The 21890-nt window shown below is 43.2% G+C and overlaps 1 protein-coding gene and 1 pseudogene across 1 annotated transcript in view; one reads left to right on the forward strand and one right to left on the reverse strand.

Moving 5' to 3' along the window:
- Positions 1-8662: 8662 nt before the first annotated feature.
- LOC119524267 lies at positions 8663-9208 on the reverse strand (annotated as a pseudogene).
- Positions 9209-14820: 5612 nt separating this feature from the next.
- FGF13 (fibroblast growth factor 13) overlaps positions 14821-21890 on the forward strand; it is an 83881-nt gene continuing 76811 nt past the window's right edge. The window contains 3 exon segments of the mRNA XM_037822802.1: positions 14821-14845; positions 14848-14991; positions 16909-17019. Of these exon segments, the coding sequence (XP_037678730.1) occupies positions 14821-14845; positions 14848-14991; positions 16909-17019 (280 nt within the window).

Raw genomic sequence — 21890 nt, forward strand, 5'->3', positions numbered from 1 at the left:
TCTTCCTATTTCTTCTTTAACCCACTGATTGTTTAGGAGTGTGTTGTTTAACCTCCAGGTATTTGTGAATTTTCTGTCTCTGATGGTTATTGACTTCTAATTGTATTCCACTGTGGTCAGAGAATGTGCTTTGAATAATCTCAATCTTTTTAAATTTATTGAGGCTTGTTTTATGTCCCAGCATATGATTTATTCTGGAGAAAGTTCCATGAGCACTAGAAAAGTATGTGTATCCTGGTGATTTGGGATTTAATGTCCTGTATATGTCTGTTAAATCTAATTCATTTATCAGATTGTTTAGGTTTTCAATTTCCTTATTGGTCTTCTGTCTGGTTGATCCATCTATAGGAGAGAGTGATGTGTTGAAGTCTCCCACAATTATTGTGGAAACATCAATTGCTTCCTTTAGTTTTGCCAGTGTTTCTCTCATGTATTTTGTGGCACCTTGGTTGGGTGCATAGACATTTACGATTGTTATTTCTTCTTGCTGAATTGCCCCTTTCATTACTACATAGTGGCCTTCTTTGTCTCTCAAAACATCCCTGCATTTGAAGTTTATTTTATCTGAGATTAATATTGCTACACCTGCTTTCTTTTGGCTGTAGCTTGCATGAAATATTTTTTTCCATCCTTTCACTTTCAGTTTCCTTGTGTCCCTGTGTCTAAGATGAGTCTCTTGTATGCAACATATTGATGGTTCATTTTTTTTGATCCATTCTGCGAATCTATATCTTTTAATTGGGGAGTTTAATCCATTTATGTTCAACGTTATAACCGTGAAGGCATTTCTTGAATCAGCCATCTTATCCTTTGGTTTATGTTTGTCATATTTTTCTCCTCTGTCTATTAATATCCTTTATTGTACCCATACCGAATCTCTTTAGTACTGAACCTTTCTCCAAGTCTCTTTGTCCTTTCTTTGTTTCTCTGTCTGTAGGGCTCCCTTGAGTATCTCCAGTAGGGCAGGTCTCTTGTTAGCAAATTCTCTCAGCATTTGTTTGTCTGTGAAAAATTTAAGCTCTCCCTCAAATTTGAAGGAGAGCTTTGCTGGATAAAGTATTCTTGGCTGGAAATTTTTCTCACTCAGAATTTTAAATATATCGTGCCACTGCCTTCTCACCTCCATGGTGGCTGCTGAGTAGTCACTACTTAGTCTTATGCTGTTTCCTTTGTATGTGGTGAATTGCTTTTCTCTTGCTGCTTTCAGAACTTGCTCCTTCTCTTCTGCGTTTGATAGTGTGATCAGTATATGTCTCGGAGTGGGTTAATTTGGATTTATTCTATTTGGAGTTCGCTGAGCATTTATGATTTGTGTATTTATGTTGTTTAGAAGATTTGGGAAGTTTTCCCCAACAATTTCTTTGAATACTCTTCCTAGACCTTTACCCTTTTCTTCCCCTTCTGTGACACCAATGAGTCTTATATTTGGATGTTTCATATTATCTATCATATCCCTGAGGTCCATTTCGAGTTTTTCAATTTTTTTCCCCATTCTTTCTTTTATGCTTTCATTTTCCATTCTGTCATCTTCGAGGTCACTGATTCGTTGTTCAGCTTCCTCTAGTCTTGTACTATGAGTGTCCAGAATCTTTTTAATTTGGTCAACAGTTTCTTTAATTTCCATAAGATCATCCATTTTTTTATTAGTCTTGCAATGTCTTCTTTATGCTCTTCTAGGGTCTTCTTGATTTCCTTTATCTCCCGTACTATGGTCTCATTGTTCATCTTTAGTTCTTTGAGTAGTTGCTCTAGGTGCTGTGTCTCTTCTGGTCTTTTGATTTGGGTGCTTGGGCTTGGGTTATCCATATCGTCTGGTTTTTTCATATGCTTTATAATTTTCTGTTGTTTTTGGCCTCGTGGCATTTGCTGAACTTGATAGGGTTCTTTTAGGATTTGTAGACCAATTGAAGTCCTTATCTCTAATTTATCAGATCTACAGCTTCGTGGAGTACACTTTCTCTAACTAACCAGCAGGTGGCGTCCACGAGCCACCTGTTCTCCACAAGCCAGTTCTCCCCTGCTTAGCCTTTTTGGTGAGTGGGGGAGTGAGTCTTGTGAGGACCAATTGGTGTACCAAGCTTGCATGTGTAGTTGGTGTTGCCTGCCCTGTATATGGGGCGTGTTTCTGGGCAGTCGGGGGGGGGGGTGGCTCTAACAATCAAATCTCCCTGGTGATCCTAGAGTTTTAAAGCTGCTGCAATAGTCTAATCCTTCAGTTCAGTCCTGCCACAGTTTGTCTCTGCCACTGACCCACAAGTCCTTGGTATTGGCGTATGGCTCCTGAGACTTGCAAGTGGGCCCCTCTTCCAGGCCGTGCACCCTGGGTCCTCTGTTGAGGGATGACTGTGCTATGTCACAGGTGAGTGCCGTCCCCCCAGGGCAGTTCTGGGCTACTGGGCTGTGTAGGGAGGCTCCCAGTCTGCTGAAATGATGGCTGAATGGGGCTTTGTTAATTCACACTGCTCCACCTTCCCAACTCTGAGACAATCAGCTGAGGTTGCAGGGAAGGCTAATGTCCACGCCCAGTTTTGTGGTGTGTGCCTGTTATTTGAAGCACTTCCGTCACACTGGGTTGTCTGGGGCAGTTCTGGGCTATGGGGCTGGCGATGGGCAGGAGTGTTTCCTGTCCACCAGGATGATGGCTGTGAGCAGACCCCCCCCATTTCTTGGGAAGTTGTGGTGTTCAGTGAATTTTCTCAGCCACTGGATTATTGCGTTTTGTCTCAGAGCTCTCCTAGTTCTGCTCTTCTTGACTTGACCTGCCGAAATAGCAAGTCTTTGAAGCTTTCTGTATTGGGCTTCTTAGAGTAATTGTTTTAGAAAAAGAAAAAAGGATTAAAAAAAAAAAACAAAAAAAACGGGCCCTCCTCAGAGATCTAATGGGTTATTGAAATGCTAAGAGACAAAGCAACCAGGGCCATTAAGGAAAGGTCCACAGGGCAGAGAGATCAGCTTTTCTTCGGGATTTGCATATGTGCCTCAGGGCCTGAGCTCTGTCCTTCCCCTTTCTGTGTTCAGCAGAACTCCAAAAATCCTCAGCTTTTATTTTAGAGTTTTTCGTGTTGTTTTTTTTCTATGCCTGTCTCCTCTCTGCTGGGCTGGCTGCTCTCAGATTCTCTGGTGTCTGGTCTCCGTCTATCTATGGTTGGAGTATGGATCAGTAGAATGAGTTTCCGATAAGGGCTGCCACTGCACTTCTCCCTTCTCCTTCCCGGAGCTGACAGCCCCTCCTCCCCCGGGACTGAGCCTGGCAGGGAGGGGCGCGGGTCCCCTGGCCGCAAAAACTTACAGATTTCGCTGATCTCAGCAGTTCCACGTTTTCATGAGTGTTGTATGAAGTATGCCCAAAGTCAGATTGCTCTGTGGTGTCCAGTCCACGCAGTTCCTGGCTTTCTACCTACTTTCCTGGAGGAGTAACTAAAACATACAGCTCACCAGTCTGCCATCTTGCCCCGCCTCTTAACATTTCTTTTTAAGTATTTTTTTTTCCTTCAGATCAAATAACACCAAGATTCTTGGCAGGGAAAGAAGGCACTGATATTTTAGGGGCAGGAAGAGGAATACAATGAGTAGGAAGATTTTTAATATGTTTTCAATATATTCAAATACCAACCAAATCCTAGTTCTTCCTCTCCAATAGGAATATTGAAATCTACATAGAGTCATTGCTAGGATTACTTGTCTTGGATGGTCATTTCCCTGTAATCTTTAATTCATTTGTTGGCTTAAAGCTTGTTATCATCATCATCATCAAAAATTTGTTTACTAACTGCCCATGTGCAAATCGCTGGTCTCTGAGCTCACTCCAGTTATTGCAGGAGGAGAATAGCTGACTGACCCTCTGGCAAGCATGCCAATTGAATTTTCATTTTGATTGGCATATTTCCAAAGGGATTACTTCTAAGCCCTCTGCCGATGGCAGTCATATGTTGATAAGCTACTGTACACTTGCACACCACCATTGACAAAATGTGCTGAACACAATCAGTAGGCCAAAGGAAGACAATGGATTTACAAGCAAGGGAATAACTCACAAATGTCAATCAGAATATCCATATGGTACATTTGGTTTCTCCCAATCCACGGAATGTTTTATCACCATACCAGTAATGAACATTTCAAGGAAAAGTACCCTCATCGAGAGCTGTTCTGATATGAAACCAACTTATTGCCAAGTAATTTAAAGTGCAAGGGCATAAAATCCAAGATTTTGTAAATTCTGATGGCTGAGGGACAGTAATGTGGCCTGGTGGGAAGAATCCAGTTCCAGGGGTCAGTTCAGACCCAAGTTTGAGGTCTAGCTTTGCACAATTTCATTCCCCAACTTCCTAGCTCCTCCTCGTTCTCCAAAATTCACCTTCAGTGAGACGTTTATTCTGAAGCTGAACCCAATCTCTGCCCTCCTGCCCACAGTTAGCTTTGCCTTTTGGGCGACTCCCCCAACACTTTGGGCCTTTGATACCACTCTTACAGTGCATTTCACTTGTGTTTTGGTTATTTATTTCACTTTCTCTTCCACTTGAGACCAGTGGCAGTTTATCATTGATGGAGAAGCCATAGAGTAGTTTCGAGAACATGGGATCTGAAGTCAGATTGTGTGGACTTGAATTCTGGCTCTACCACTTTCTACCTGAATGAACCCATTAACCTCTCTTTGCCTCAATTTCTTCATCTGTAAAATGGGGAGAACCTATCAGGTTGTTGGTAAGTATTAAATGAGTAAACAAAGACAAAGGACTTTGAATAGTGCCTGGGACATAGTGCTCAATAAATTATAGCTATCATTATCTTTGCATCCTTCAGGCCATAGCTCAGTTGTTTCCAGTTAGTCTAGAATATAAGAATGAATGAATGAGTGAATGAATGAATGAATGAACGAACAATTGAATGGACAAATGAACAAATGGCCCAGCATAAACTTATTTAACTTCTCTCATCTCAGATCTCTTATCTTTGAAAGGAGATTGGCAAGTTCTAAAATTGCTTGAGGCCTTCAGTGGTTGCAGGAGAAGTTACTAAATAATTTCAGTCTGTTGAATTATACTTGCAGTTGGTTGTCAGAAGGGAAAAGTTGGAGCAAATTAGTTAGAATGGATACTGGAGAAATCCCTGATTGCAAAAGGGTAGTCATGGGCTTCAGACCATGGAAGTGAATACACTGTGTGTAATATTTTTCTCTCTTTTTGGCTGTACTCAAGCTTCCTGTAGCAGAAAGCAGATGGCACAGAAAAGCTTACAGTGTGGAAAGCCAGCTTTCCCTATATGAAAAGAATGGAGAGAATCGGGAGAGCATTAACTTCTTGTCTCTAAGTAGCGAGAGAGATCAAGACCAGAGAGGGTCCTTTGAATCTCATAGCACTCCCATATTACATGAATCAGGTAGTCCTAATAGCAAAATATTCCCCAAGCTGGGAAACCCAGAATGACATTAAGCAGGGATTTATAATTATTTAATTTTGTCAGCAAGGTACCAATGTTTTTATTAAATATCACTCTTAGAGCTTATTGTTAAAAGTGTTTTGAACTACGCTTACAACCATGCATAAGTCATATCACTTCTTGTTTATTTAATAATTCACTTTTGTTAAAGAAAGAAAAAACGTAACTGAGTTGAAAACCATGCTGTCTTCATCGTTTCTAGTTACCCAAGCAAGAGATGGGGATATCCAGGCACCGCTATTTACCATCTCGAATTTCAGACTCAGTGCCCAGGAGGAAAGAAGCAATATTTAAAAGGCTGATCTTGTACACATAAATGTAATTGGCTGAGGCTCCTTAGTTTAAATAGTGGCACTGCCACTATTAGAAAACTATAGGTATATCACTTAGTCTTTGTAGACCTCACTTTACTCGTCTATAAAATGGGCATAATGATAAGATATCTACCTTACCAGGGAGTTGTGAAGATTAAAGAGATTGTGTTGCTTCTCCAGTTTTAACTACAGAATTTATTGAGTGCTATCACCATTTGAAACCCCAGTTTTGGCAACAAGACTAATGCAGGGTGGAGAGTTTAAAAACAGTTTGGGGCATCCACATAGTTCTCAGGTGGAAAATGGACCCACCCTTCATTCCCTCCTTAGAATCTGAAGAATACCATTTGCTGTGAATTCAGCAGATTCTCCTACACAAATCCTGGTCAGTGTCTGAAAAGAAATGTGTTAAGATTCTTAATCTTGAGACAGCCCTTGGGTTTTTTTCCGATTGCTTCACTGCTCCTTTGAAAAGTAGAAACGCCTGACAGGAAATAGGTGCCATTGGCAAATATGAAATCAACCCCACATTCCTTAAGGTGGTTGTAAATCCTGTCCTCATATGCTAACTAGTAATGGACATTAGGTCATTTGCAAACGCTGCATTCCCTTCCTCAAATCCTGAGTTTCAGTTGCCTTCTTCCTAAAACCCCATTCCCCGTGTAGGTTTAAACCCAGAAAAATTACTGATTGTCTGCTTCTGCGTCAAATCCCCCCATCATTTTTTCCCCTAGTTTTTCATTTAGATGACTCAGTTCTCTGGTCAACAAAAAACCCAATGTTAAGAAAATTTGCCCCTGAGTCTTGTGCATTTTGGTCCCCCATGAAATGTCTCATCCTAGAAACCTCTAATTTATGTTTGTGAGCCACAAGTGAGTTCAAAAAATAGCAACTGTTCCTTCAAGACGTCCAAATATTATTGAATGAAACTGACTGGAACTTCACTTAGGGAACTTCACTTAGGGAAGCTCATGCTTTTGTTGGCTCTGGAGATTCAATTGCCACTGAAACAACCCACTTGGTTAAGAATAAGTTTATTTTATCTACAAATTAATTCACACATGTTGAACCAGAGAAACTTTCTCAATAATGGTGTCACGGCCCTTTTTCCTGTGACCACTTCTTGATTGCAGACCATGGGTGTATGAACAATAGTTTAGTTTTAATGACAGAATGAGAGTCTTGAATTAAATCAGCCACACACATGGATAGATAAGTTTTCTCTTATATTCATAAAAGCTTCTATAGAAGGAAAAACAGCAATCAATTTTGGTATTTAATAACCCATACTGTAAAGAATGTCTTTCTCCTAGAGAACATAAGTCCCCGTGTATTGACACTTAAGTTCATTTCCTTGTGTTCTTTTCCTACGATCAAGAGAGAAACTTCCACCCCAGCAAGCCCATATTTCTCTCCAGATTTTCTTGATTAAATGACCAAGCAGATATTCAGAAGCCTTGAACTCTCAGTGTTGCAGCTGCCATGGCTAATTGAATGACCAAGAGCTGAATTCATGGATATGATTAATACCGTCCGGGTGCTTTATGGTTTTAATGTTCATAAATTATGACTGAACAATAAAATTTTTATGTTGATTATAGGATTTTTCTTCTTACGGATCAGAATTAATCAGTGTTTTCCCAATTGATTTTTTTTTTTTTTTTGGCTTTTATAAAGGGGGTTTGTTTGGTTACACAGTTACAGTCTTAAGGCCATAAAGTGTCATGGTAATGCATCAACAATCAGGTACCTTCACTGGAGGATGGCCAATGGTGTCTGGAAAACTTCTGTTAGCTGGGAAGGCACGTGGCTGGTTTCTGCTCCAAGTTCTGGTTTCAAAATGGCTTTCTTCCAGGACGTTCCTCTCTAGGCCGCAGCTCTTCAAAATATCACTCTTATTTGCTCTTGGGGCATTTTTCTTCTCTTAGCTTCTCCGGAGCAAAAGTCTGCTTTCAAAAGCTGTCTCCAAAATGTCCCTCATCTGCAGCTCCTCTCCCAGTTCCTGTGCATTCTTCAAAGTGTCCCTCTTGGCTGTAGCAACTCACTCCTTCTGTCTGAGCTTATATAGTGCTCCAGTGAACTAATCAAGGCCCATGCTGAATGGGCGGGGCCACACCTTCATGGAAATTACCCAGTGAAATATCTTACCCACAGTTGAGTGATCACATCTCCATGGAAACATCCAATCAGAAGTCTCCAGCCCAATCAACACCAATACATTTCCTGCCCACACAAGACTGCATCAAAGATAATGGCATTTGGGGGGACATAATACATCCAAACCAGCACACACAGTACATGCCAATACTTAAAATTTGGTATTTGCTTCATAGCAGGTGCTTTATATATCAATAACTAAATTATAGAGTAAAGCACAGTGTGCACTCATGGTTCTTCCTTTTCTTGTTGAGTTGGTTCTTCCTCCAGATACTACTGGAAAGGTAGATGAGGGCTGGCAGTCAGTGGTTAAACAGTAACAGGAACAAACCAGCAAACTGTTTATCCCCAGGAGTGGTGCCGAGCCCCACCAGTTGTTAAATAATTTGGTTATTACCCCTGAACAAATGTCTCATTTTCCTTATAAGAAGTAAAATCTCAGTGTAATTTAAAATGTTAAAACATGTACATAATTTTATTCAACATTTAATATTACATAACAATATGCACACTTTCAGTAATAAATTAAAAATAAAAGAACAAAATAAGTCTGAGGACAGTTCATAGTCACCACTATACTCAATGACATTTTTCTGTCTTCTTATCTAAGAGTTCATCTGCTCCAAGATCCTAATCATCTTCTTGCTAGAAAATCTTATTTTGGCAGCATGTTTGAAATGCAGAGTGTTTTGTCTCTAAGCAGCAGGAAGACATTTGTTAATAATAGAAATGCTGAAGAGGATCAGTTGCAATTAAGAAGGGTTGATGAACATTTGTACAATATATACAAAACTCTTTAAAAATTCTTTAATATCTTTTTCCTCCAGTTCCTCACATTCTTTGCATCCAGATTCTGTTATATTCCCATTAGAAGATAAACTGCTGTTTGCTAGGATGATAAAGTTTTCTACTGTTTCATCAATGTCCATATTTCTGGATTCATGTGAAATAACTCACAATTCCAGAAGAAAGCATTTCATCGCTGTTACTTTGCAATTTGGATAAACATCACTTTCAGTGTATAAAGTTGCATCAATATGTATATATTGAATAAGATCTTCAATTCTTCTCAAATCACTTATTACATCCTGCCAGTTGGCCTCTGTTTTAGGAAGACCTGCACTAATACAGCCCAAAATGAAGACATGAATGCCAGCCTCATTTAAAAAATGACTATTAAGAAGTAAACACAAATAACACTGGATGGAAGTACTTCTCAAATATGGTTTCGAAATTCTCATTACTTAATGCCCGGGTAAATCCTTAAGTACTGAAGAAAAGCTGGCTATGGCAATGGGTTCCCAGCAGCCATCCATCCAGAATACCTTAGTTTTGAGGCAGTGAGAATGTCCAAATCAAGGCATCATCAAGGCAATGCTTTGTTCCTGAAGACGGGCTGCCAGCGATCCTCGGCTCCTCTGCCACATGGCCAGGCACATGGTGGTGTCTGCTGGTCTTGCCCTTCTCTTCCAGCTTTCATTGCTTTCAGCTTCTTGCTTCTGTAGTGTCTGTCCCAATTGATTTCAAATATAAATCATAGGTGGTGCCAAGAAATTCTTTAGCTTAAGAATTTAGAGAATGATCTTGGAGAGAGGGACATAATGAAGATCAAGACACCATCCTGGTGACATCCAAGCCTGGAGTCTCATGGCTTCTCATTCCGAATGCAAATCAGGAGCTCCAATCAATTTCTGAAAATTGGTCTGGAGACCTTTGTTTCTGAGGCAGAGCTCTCTGAAATGATCTGAGTAAGGAGAGTCTTTGCCAGGTAATAAAATGTGTCAGGTGATGTTACATAAGAAAACAGCCACTCTTTCTGTCCCTGGTATCCTAGTGTGATACTGACAAGATTTCTTTAAATTGCATTTTTCTTCCTGCTTGGAGATTAATGGTAACAGCCTTTGCTAATGGCTCTATTCTAATCTCATTTGTATTTCTATCCAGTTGTTTTTCTGGGCTTTTGCATGTAATTAGATAGACCATGAGACATGGTACCTGCTGCCCAATCTTTTAAATACCCCATTTCCTGTCCTAGTGTTGCTGGGCCATATTGCACTCCCTTTTCCCCCTCTTTGAGCTCACCAGCAGTCCTCCACCTGGTAACTGGCCACTCAGATGTTTTGATGGACTGTTAGTGGAGACGAAGAGCAAAGTAGCACGTGGCTTTGATTTTATTTCTCTTCATGATGGAAGGATGTTTGAAATCTCTTGCTTTCAAGGTTTCAGAGAGGCAGCCAATTCCTTCCTGCTTAAAGGGTATGGAGGCTCCACCTAATCAGGCAGCCTGAATTCCCTCATTTTCCCTCATCACAGTCGCATCTGTGTGGGTTTCCTTCTCTCTCCCAGAGATGCCTCTTGAGAGCAGGTCCTCTCAGCTTCTTTACAGCCCATCTGAGGCCTGCCAAAAGAGATTGGCAGAGAACGATCGGAATTCTACGCTCTGATAAACTCACATAACTCTCTCTGAAGAGGCTCCTAAAACTTGCGTCTCAAGTGAATCCACGTGGAGTGGAGCCAGGGGATTTTTGTATTTTTCTTTGGAGTCCAATTTAGAGTTTTATGTTCTGGTGGGATGGGGAGGGGAGGGGAGGTAGGAGGAGCAGAGGGGAATGCAAAAATATCTTCAGCCCTCAGAGCCAGAAGGCTCTTAAAGACCATCTCATCTACAGGTTTTCAAATGTCGTTTTGGGCAATGGAATATTTCAATTTCTTATATGAAATTATACAAAGAACCCCAATATATAAAATAGATGAAGCTATGTACAGGTACTATGGTCGAAGCAAGGGGAGGGCACAAGGGGAGGGCACTTAAGTCACCTCCACATGCTCCTAGGACTTTGCAGAATACGATGTGAAAGCACTACTCTAGTCTAAAGCATTACTTTCTAAAGATGGGGAAACTGAGGCTCCAACAGGAGAAATGACATGCCCATAGTCACATAGCCATTAGTGGCAGAGAAAGGATTAAAACGTATGTCTCCTACCTCCCACCCCCACCCCAGTCTAGACTCCTTGGGGGTTGAGTTGGAGAAAGAAGCTAAGAAGGCTTTCTTCTTGAACATTCCAGGAGAGAGCTTGTTTAGTGCAGTGGGGACAGGAGGTCCCGGAGCAGAGGAGAGTGCTCCAAACCAGCATAGAGGGGTTGGGAGCTCTGAGGTAACACAGAGAGAACTGAAACCCTAACAGATCAGGAGAAGAGTCAAGAACTTCCATGGCAAGGGGACAGTGAGAACTGCAGGGAGTGGGACAGGAGGGGCAGAAGGGAAAGGCCCAATATGCTTCCCTAAGGTGGGCCTCAATTCTGGCTTTCATTATGCTTACCAACGGCTCCCCTTTGGGGACTGGAGAGGGAAATTCATACTCTCTCTTCCCTGAGTTCTGAAACATCTGAGAAATAGGCATGAGAATTTTGTAGTGATCAAAGCATCCACCTTGTTAATGGTTAAGCTGAATTGGACAAGATGATTTGGACCCAGGGTCAAATGGCCTTCCCTCATTTTCCACCTGGATTGAATTTACCCTCTAGTCACAGGCCCCCTTGAGTTCTCTTTGTGGAGACCCGTCCCCAATCTCACCAATCACCTGTCATTTCTTCTGTGCACAGAGAATAAAGGGGGCTATATAGAAAGGCAGAAGTCCCTTTATGGGCTCACAGGCATATGTGGAAGAGGGAGTGTTTGGTTCTCCCTATATCTTTCAGTTTCCAAGATTATAACATTTAACTGGGGAGAGAGGGGTTAGAGTAAGAAAGGTGTATATAAACACTTATAGAGTCATCCAGTTGACTCCGTAAGCTCATGATGGCATAGGGTTTAATTCTCTAATTTCCCCAAAGCTGGGCAAGGGTGGGCAGGGGTCGGAAACTGTGCCAATGTAGTTATGTGTTTGTGTTTGTGAATTTTTAACGATAAGCGTCCCCCGTCCTCATCATATATCACTGAAGTTTTCTCTGTTTCCCTCCAGTTTGTACCTCAGAGCAGCCATACCCAGTAATTCTGCAGGAATCTGGAAAATACCTTATGGAGGATGTTTGCATAAGCAAACAGTGAGAGCTCTCCTGGTTGGGAAGTGGAAGAAAAAGAATATGGGGAAGTACTCCTTATTTTCTCAGTATGCCCTCCTCATTCTTCCCAAGTTCCATGCCTGCCCTGAATCAGAAGTCAGTCCTCCCTTAGTTTTGCATGTCTGCTTTGTTTCAGGTTCCCAAGGGGCCCTTGGGGTTGTTGCTCAGGAAGAGGTAAAAACGTGCAGAGAGTGAGCAGAGACTTCTTAACCATCCATCCCACACACCAAATATTTGGCCCTGGACAAAGGTTCTTATGACCCATCTTTTGGTGAGATTATTTCTCTCCATGGTACCTGGAATTTGACTCAGCAGTTGCATATATTCTGCACAGGGAAACCTCCTATCTTTCAGAATCTTTAGAAATCAATCATCCATTCACCAATTATTTTCAGCAAACTTTTATTGAGCATATACTGTGTGCCAGGAACTGTGCCAGGTGCTGGGAATATAGTAGTGGCCAAGACCCGGTCCCTGTTTTCCAGGAGTTTGAGGTCCACTGGGAGCAGACAACTCAAGAGTTGACTTGAGGTGATAAATAGCTCTTCTCCCTTGTCCTACCATTTCCTTTTGGGAAAGCCAAAAGCACAGGGAAGTAGGCCAACCCACAGGGAGTTTCAGACCAGTGAACATCATTCTCCTGTAACTGTCCATCTCAGCCCCTGCACCTGCACCCCAGCCTGCTTTTTTTCTTTCTTTGCAGACACACAATAGTGCTCCTCAGTGGGGCAAGAGATATTTCAAGGTCTGCAACAGGTATTAGGGGAGGTGGCAGCAGCTTCCCCTGTGAAGCAACTACAGAAGTGTCACGTGATCCCACGCTGATGGGCTAAGAAGCCAGAAAGAGCTTCCTCCTTCTCTGGAGCTCCAGCAAGAAAGGAAGGGCTGGGAGTCTGGGGCAGGCTGAGCATCTGGATTCAAATCTACATCAAATCTGAAAAGATCTTAAAGGTGGGGGTGAGCGGGTAGGTCCAGTAAAGAATGTGCTGGCAGTTCCAAGAGAGAACAGCCTTTCCCTGGATCCCCAAATTGGGGCTTCCTTCTTGGCCTCAGAAATCACATAAAATAGTAATAGTAAAAGAATTGAGACTATTTGAAGGTAGGCATGCCGATGGACTGGTCTTTAGGGCGTTCTAGACCCTGAAAACTCCTTTTCTTCTCCTGCAGATTAAAACAGAACAGAGAGAGGCCAGGACTGGTGAATAGTCTGAGGCCAGCAAAAAAACCTGAACAGGGGAAGCAGGGAGCTGTCTGAGATTGATGAGCAGAAAAAAAAAAAAAAAATTAGGAGACTGGAGATAGGGCCAGAGCTGAAATAACGAAGCTCGGATATGGCATTTCCGAAATACTGCTTGTGGTCCACGACTCAGCCTCTCTGCTTGGATCCCAAACTTGAACGGGGAGATGAGGGGGGCGCCGAAGATAAACGGGGCTCCCGCCCGCTTAAGTTAGCCTGAAATGAAAAGTCAGCAAAACCACTGGGGGGCAGCGTGGTGTGCGAGCGCAGCTCTGCAGTGCCTGCTGCTTGCTGCTGTGGCCGCGGGGGCTGAGCCCGTCTGGAAGCTCTGGCCTCCTCTCCCGGATGGCTACAAGTGTCGCCACACGAAAGACCTCAGCCAGGGTGGGGGTAGGGACGTGTTGCTGAGTCCCAGCCTGGGGCAAGGTGGGGGAGGGGAGGGGGGAGGGGTGCCGAACTTTCCAGGGGCTCCAGCCCGGGCGCCATCTGGCCAGTTGGGAGTCAGCCACTAAGGAAACACCCCCACACCCCGGTGCCTCCTCCATCGCTGTTTCTTCCCGAAGCTCCTTTCGGGTACAGAAAGGAAGAAGGCATTGGGCGATGGGGCAGTGCCTAAGCTCCTACAGGTGTTAGCCCGAGCGGCCCGCCTGGGACTTAGGGGTTGGGGGGCGGGTAGGGCCTGGTGGGGGCGGCCCGCGGCTTCGGCTCAGGGAGGGAGGGGCCGCCGGGGGAGAGAGGGCCGGAGGGAGACCGTCGCACACTTCAGTCTCCGGGAGGGTGCCTGCGGCGACTGAATTCCTGCGCTGCGACTGTGACGCGCTCTGAGCAGCCGCCGCAGCGACAGCAGCAGCAACAGCAGCCAGGATGCGAGGCCCTTACCTGTTTGATCTCCGTCGGAAAGCGGCCACCGGCCAACTTTTCGCGATTGGCAGGCCGACAAGTTGCGAGGACTAGTGGGAGCCTCGGAGGGGCCCGGGCGAGGGCGCGCTGCCTCCCCTCTACATCCCTCCGCCCCAGCTCCTGCCGCCCGCGCTCGCGGCCTCTCCCTCCGCCCGCCTCCCTCCTCCGGCCCCCTCCGCGCGCGGCACAGGGCTGGGGGTGCTGCGAAACTCCGACCCGAGCCGCTTGGACTGGCACAGTGTCCTCGGGGCGCAGGGCCCGAGCGCACGCAATCGCGCAGCTCTGCTTTCGCCTGCCTGTCTCGTCCGCGATCCGGGCCCGGGGCTGTGGGGTCGGCTGAGACCCAGGCAGCCAAGCCGCCCGCACAGGATCCGGACCACCGCCGGGGGATCTCGGACGGCATGCTGAGCCCCCTCTTCGGCTGAAGCCGGAGTGTTCGCAGCCAGCCCGGGCGAGCGCCGGCTCCGGAGACCCAGCGGCAAAGAAGGCGCTAGAGCGAGCGGACGAGGAGCGCAGAAGCGAGAGGCGGCGGCGGCGAAACCCGGAGAGGGGCAGCCAAAGCGGCGGCGGCGGCGGCGGCGGTGGGCGTGGTGGTGGTGGTGGTGGGCGTGGTGGTGGTGGTGGGCGTGGGCGTGGTGGGCGTGGTGGTGGGCGTGGGCGTGGTGGGCGTGGGCGTGGTGGTGGTGGTGGGCGTGGTGGGCGTCATGGCTATGGCGGCGGCTATCGCCAGCTCGCTGATCGGCAGAAAAGACAAACCCGCGAGCGTGAGAAATCCAACGCCTGCAAGTGTGTCAGCAGCCCCAGTAAAGGCAAGACAAAAACAAGTGTCTTTTCCCGGGTCAAACTCTTCGGCTCCAAGAAACGGCGCAGGAGAAGACCAGGTTGGAAGGGGCTCTTGACTTTTTTTTTTTTTTTTCCGACTTTGAGATTGGAGCGGGGTGGGGTGGGGGGCTGGCAGGTAAGCGTAGGTGAGTTTGTCGGTGGACCATCTTGTGCGGATGAGGCCGACTGGCCCGTGTTCCTGCGAGAGGCGGCGATTGCTTCCTCTCCTCATTCGGAATGGTTACAGACTTGCTGCATTGCAACTGCCCTGGGACAGGGGCAGAGCCGGGGGGCACACCCTGTCCGGGAGGCGCGCCCTCAGCTTCAGGCAGGCCACATGTGTGCATGCCCTGAGGGCACCAGGGAGGCACGCTCCAGACATGGCAGTCTTGTGTGTGGCGTGGAGATTGCAGCCTCGGAGCTGGGCAGAGACCACTGCCCCTTGGAGAATTTGGGGAATCCCTCTCTTGCCTTGAGGCTGCCTGCTTCCTGACCCATCCCCTCCACCTTCCATCCCCAGGGGCGGGATGTGGGCTTCTGCTGTCTAGGCATTACATTTTCTTGGATCACTTTTAAGCTTACCAGGACAGACTTGTGGTGCAGCTTTGAGGTGGTTTTGGGGGGAGGATGGTGGGGATTCCTAGAGCCTTGTGGCAAAAGCCTTAGTGATCTGGTTAGGCTAGTAGAATTGGGGTTACTTACTGTTAAAATGCAGGATTGAGGAGGGAGCTTTAATTCATAACCTGGTTGTGGATCCGTTTGCCCCTACTCAGTGATAAAGAGGAGCGCGATATTCCCGTGTCCTTGTTGGGGAAAAATCGCACAGCTCTAGGTATCAGGTTGCGTCAAAGTAGACCTGCCAGAGAATATGCAGCTTATTTGGCCTTTCTTAACCTAACGAATGTTTTGTACTATTTTCTTGCCTTTACCTACCTAAATATCATTACGGGGAACTCAGACTTATCTCTCTATCCGTTACTCACTATGTGTTCTACACACCCTGGAATGGAAATGCAGACATTTTCTGTTTGCACAAAGTTTTTAATGCATTAGCTGTCAATTAGGCTTGTTTTTAAAAAGGATTCAGCAGTTGAAAGGCATGATTATGTGGCCTGAGTAATCACATAAATACTATTTCAGCGCAGATGTCTATGTTCAGTGAAAACAAATTTCAGATAGGAGGGCTGTTGTTGGTAAATTAGATACTTTATTAATCAATGGTGATTCACAACTGAAAATCATTTAAATTAAGAGTACATGTTTCATATACTCAGGTTTCTGATGTTAAGTTTGAACATGAATATGAACTGATTTTCTTTCCTCCCCACCAACAAAAGCCCTGCCCTTTTTGTGCCCATTTTTCCTAAGGATAACCAATATTGTGCTTTATGGCAATGGTCATTTGATTTTGTCCCCCTCTTTTTTCATCTTGAAGGCTGTTTTCTAAATCAAGTCCTTTGATGGGGTTCCAGGTTATATATGGATTTTCAACATTCTTAGAATGGAGGAGGCAATTCAAGTTGTGGTAGTTCCAAAGGAAATCTTTTTGGCAGAGGGTTTTTGGTACCTGGTTGCCAAACGACTCTTAGATTATCTCCTTTTTCTTCCCCGTGAAAAGTGGCACATTATGAAAAGGCAGAATATGCCATTTGCCAATCCATTCTGTATGCTCAATGAGACAGAGTACCACTCTGTATGCAAAAGGACAGAATGTCAGAAACTAGAAGCTGCCAGAAGCTTTAGGACTTTACCAGTGTTGCCAAGCTGAAAACAGTATTTCTTCAGTTTGGAGATTATTCTGAAACTTGGAATTTGCTTGCTTGTTTTCTTTCTTCCAGAGGGCTCTTTCAAACAATGTGGTTTGACCTTATTCCACTAAGACTTGTCAATGAAATTGGAATTTTGACTTCTTGTGAGACTCTTCACCTGCTTATGCACAACTTACCAATCGATCCAAACCATTGTTCTCTTTGCAGAGTCTCAGCTGAAGGGTATAGTTACCAGACTCTACAGCCGACAAGGCTACCACTTGCAGCTGCAGGCAGATGGAACTATTGATGGCACCAAAGACAAGGACACCACTTACAGTAAGTCGCTGCAAAATAAATAGTATAGCCCAGCATGTCGTTGGCTTTGTGTTCTTTTTCGTTATTTATTTTTTTAATAAACTACCATCATGAAATCCTGAAGTGAGTGCAAAATAGCGTCACACCGTATAATCCTGTTTATGCGGGGTATCCTAAAGGTGGATGAACATGATAATATCTAAAATACTGAACTTTAGCAAATATTGTTGACACCATCTGAAGAACAGTCCAAATGTCATCTCCATGGTAATCGAGATAGATTTATGGCCGTCCTTTGGATTTTATTACTTTTTTCCCCACGGAAAATCTATTCACCTACACACTGATCCTGCAATAGCACATTGTCTCCACTGTTAAGAACCAGTCTCACCCCAAGAGAGAGGAGTGGTTTGCTGCACAAGTAATCCATCATTTCAGGCTTTCACTTCTCTTCCCCACCCCCCACCCTGTGACTCAGAGACTAATTTGGATTTTAACTTTGAGATATCTCCACAGGTGGGTAAACAGATTTCCTTTAGCGTTTTATTTTTAACCATGGTTCAAGCAGAGACCAAATTAGAGACCATAATGGTGAACCTAAAAGGGAAATTATAACAATAAAGTCAGTTTTACTTCTAATTTTTAAGTAATGTGATTTCAAGATGTTACACAACCTTTCCTTGCATGTGCTTTGTTTATTTCGAGTAATAAAAAATAAACTCACAAATAGAGAAATGCTCTCTTTGATGACATTAATTGGTCTTTTCTTGCAGTTTACAGATTTCTGCAGCACAGTTAAATGTTCCATGAGGCTAAAACACTTAGTTCTCACAATTCATTCTGTATTTTTCTCGATTCGTACTGCATTTTCCCCAGATTCTGCTAATTTCCCGTAAATATGCCCATTGTTGGCTGAGAAAACAGCCAAGGAAAACAAGTCTGAATGTTAACAAGTACTCTGCAGCTTTTTTAGAGATGTGTGGCTGTAGACAGCAAAGCCACAGGCAAGGGTCCCAGTGTTAATTGTAAGAGGGTTTCACACTTTTAAGGAATGCTTCCTGGGCTGATGTCCAAGATATGACCTCAAGAGGAAGTCACCTTCAATTACCCTTGAAGACAGCTCTGTTGGTACCTAGGATGAAAACATCCATTCTAACTGGTTCTTCATTGTTTTGCAAAATGCTGGGTTAATGTTGTGATATTAAAGTTCTACAGTGAGTATTCTGAATGGTCTTTTATGCATGCTCTTGCATAATTGAAACAATTAACCTAGTGGAACTAGGTTTTAGCATTTTACTGTAATCCTACGAGAGCATGATGGTCAGTAATAAAACATCCCCATAAATTGTTGGTACATAGCGGTGTTTGGAGAAGGGATTAGGGGATATAAGCATCTGTCTTTTCCAAAGAGCCTTATTAAAATGGGTCACTTGAGCCTTACTGAAGGGAGGTTGGTGATTGCTTCTGCTGCTGAACCCCACCCAGTTTTCCTCTATCCAAATTTTAGCATCTCTTCTAGGTTCAAATCAGAGGAAAAATAGGTTGGGTCCAGGGTTCATGTGTGAAATAGATTGGATGACTCATTCTCTGTGCCTTGTAAACAGTGATAGACCATATTCATGTTCAAGATGACATTGTATGCAGCTGGTATAGAATACATACCACGTAAATCAAACCTTCATTTCTTAGTATGGAGCTTTATATCAAATAGTAGGTTTTGGCTTTTCAGTTCCTACATATGCATAGTTTCTGCTTTTGGTCATCTTATAACTGACTGATACAGCGTGGCATTCTCTGCCAATTTCTCTGTTGTCAAAACATGATGTATACACCTGGCAACTATGTCAAAAGAAATAGCAAGTGAGTGGGGCTCAACCCTATCCTGATGCCAAGTGTGGCCGGAAGCACGGGAACAAGTGTAGCTTCCCATTAAGAATATTGTGTGGCATAGCCATTATGAAACAAGAATATTTAATAATTACAATCATCTATCAAAATGAAAGTCTAGCCACCAAAGTGTATTCATCTTTATGTCAAGAGCCAAGTAATTTTCTTGGCCTTAATTCTTTATTTCATTACTTCAAATGAGTGCAACAAGAATACAAGTTTTGTCTTCAGCCATCACCCTTTAATTTATATAGTGTTTCCCTAATATGTATTCCTGGTATTCCATTTGTATTTTTACTCTCTTTTTATTACTTTCTCTTATTTTTTTTATTAAGTTTTTTATCATTTACTTCAATTTGAGTGGTTTTTAGGTTATTTTTAACCTCACATGGCAGGCCAGATCGTGATAGAACAAGTTAGTTTAGTCCAGGTATATCAATTTCCAGAAACATATGTTTGATATTATGCATTTAAGCTTACCTTGTGTAGATTTATTACAGTGGTAAATATCAGTCCAATAAAATCTCATCCTGAGCCAATCAGCCAATCCTGAAAAGGAAAGGATGATAGACATTTTATGAGTACAGTTTTATTATGTCCGCTTTGGGTACTGTGAAGGCGATTTTAAGAGAATAGTTTGCCCTTGTTTCAAACCTACAGTAAGTGGCATTCCCTGTCCAACATGCCACATCTTTCCATTCTACATTAAGATACACTTTTATTATGTACTTCCTTTGTGAAATTGACCTTGGCCCGACTTATGGAGAAGTACAGTGTCATATTCAGCAAACATTGACTGCCAGCTGTGTACATGGCCCTTAGAAAATGGTCCTTTAAGGGGAGATGTTTGTTTTTATGTAAGCAAAACAGAAACAAGAGTACTTTCATTTATTTACAGCTTCTTCGAAATTGAAAGAGAAAAAGAGATTTTAGGTGTTTAATGAGTGTGTTTTATATACACAAAAGAAATCAATTGTTTTCTTCTCGTATTTAGAATATTTTCATCCTGATCAAAATAATATTTTAAGTCCATGAGGAAGTACTTTAATTTTAGGGAAATAAAGGTGCATAGGAAGATGTCAACTCTGTCCAAGCACACCCCTGATATAATTTCATTTTTATCTGGAAGGACTGCCTCCTTAGATTAGATAGACTTTAAAAGCAACCCAGTTTATGTTCTGTCTTGAATGTCTAAGAAATAGAAAATATTTGACTAGTGTGATCAGCCACCCTTCACTCTTGCTTCTCTCATCAAGGTTTTGTTTTGTGGAAAACAAACAGTGGATGGGGCACAACGTGACAGTCAGTCTTTTTTTCTCTCTCTCCCTATCCCTGTCCCTATTTCTAGCTGTGTCTCCTTGTTACAAACTACATTAAGAAAACTAAGAAGGTTCAGAATATTATAAAAAATTTAGGTTCTAGAAATAGTTCTGAATTTCATTTATCATTCTTTATCGTCTGTTACTCTGACTAAACTAGGTTTCTGATGTATGCTCATGGTTGCTTGCCTAGTGTTATCTGGTGGTATGGCTCCTAAATCAAGCCTATACGGAGGTTTTTGCTTTGTTTTGCTTTGCTTTTTTAGATGTCTGAATTTTAAACTCTGACCTTTTATGTAATGGGACTGTGATCTATTCATTTCCTCCAAATATGATATTATCATGTTTCACCATGCAGATTGCTATCAATCCACATGTGTTGAGCAGCTGCTTTGAGCAAGGCTTCATCAACCAAAAGAGATATGGCATGTCTATAACACACTCAAAGATATCAGACTTCTTTCCTGTGTGCTACATTGTCAAACATAACATGAGATCGTGGCTTGCAATCTGTGCAATTACTTTCCCTTACCTTGCATAACAGAAGGGCACAGCTTTTAATATGATGAGTATCGAATGAAATGCCTTCAGCAGCATGTGGTAGGAACACTTGTATTCTGAACTGTACAAAATGTCCTAGCTCCTCTTTGGTAACACCCTGATTTTAAGGGAATGATCCATTATTGGTTCACCAATGAGTATTTAGTTCTTAATATCTCTCATCCATATTTTCCTTACCTACTGCAGTAGAATCTAAATGCACAGAGATAAGAGAGTCCATAAAAGCTGTTCTTACCCATGGAGTGACTCCTTGACATTCTTGTTTCCGGAAATGATAGCAGATCAATTTATCATCCTCATGAAACTTAAACAACCAGGCAAAACTATCAACACTGGTCTGTGACTCCTGAAAGAAAGGTGCACAGGCTATTTTCAAAAGATGTGTGTGGCAAGCACTGTTTTAAAAATGTACCATTTTATTTTTATTCAGGGTGTGGGAAGGAGTCGACAGCTGGTAAGGGGAGGACGCCCACTGATTTCCTCCAGTGAGTGGTGTGTGATTGTGAGGAGAGCCTGGGTGTAAGTTTCACACAGTGAAACCTTCAGATGGAAAAGTGAAGGCCTCTCTGGCACCAGAAGCCTTGCCCACTTGCAACTCTTTTGCAAATAAAAATCGAGTCTCTCTCAAGTTCGTTATTTTCATTCCTGTAACCTTTGCTCCTGGAGACCAAAAGCTAGGACTCCTCTCAAGCCCAACTTGGGGAAAATGTGGGTTCTTTAAGAACTACTACTTTGGGAATGTAAGACTACAAAAGGACATATTTTGTCAAGGCCTGGATTTATTTTCGAGTTACTGCATTGGAAATAATATGGATAATTTAAATGAGGGAGTTGGACTAGAGATCTCTTCTGAGTCTAGCGATCTCTCCCCTAACTGGTAGACCTTAACTATGTCTGTGAAATTCAGCAGTTACATAGGGGAGCAGTTTAAAATCTTAGTTTGTTGATGGATGAAGCTATTTCATGTAGTGACAGATTCCTGGAACTCTCCAGCGGCATCAAGAATCCCCACTTCCAACACTGAATGTATACCATGGAATTGTGACCAAAGTCTTCCATTTTTTCCGGGGTGTCTGGGAAGATGTAGTTATAGCCCCAGTTATGTGACTGCAACCATGAATCAAG

This window comes from Choloepus didactylus, chromosome Y (genome assembly GCF_015220235.1).
Source record: "Choloepus didactylus isolate mChoDid1 chromosome Y, mChoDid1.pri, whole genome shotgun sequence".
In the NCBI taxonomy this organism is placed as follows: Eukaryota; Metazoa; Chordata; class Mammalia; order Pilosa; family Megalonychidae; genus Choloepus; species Choloepus didactylus.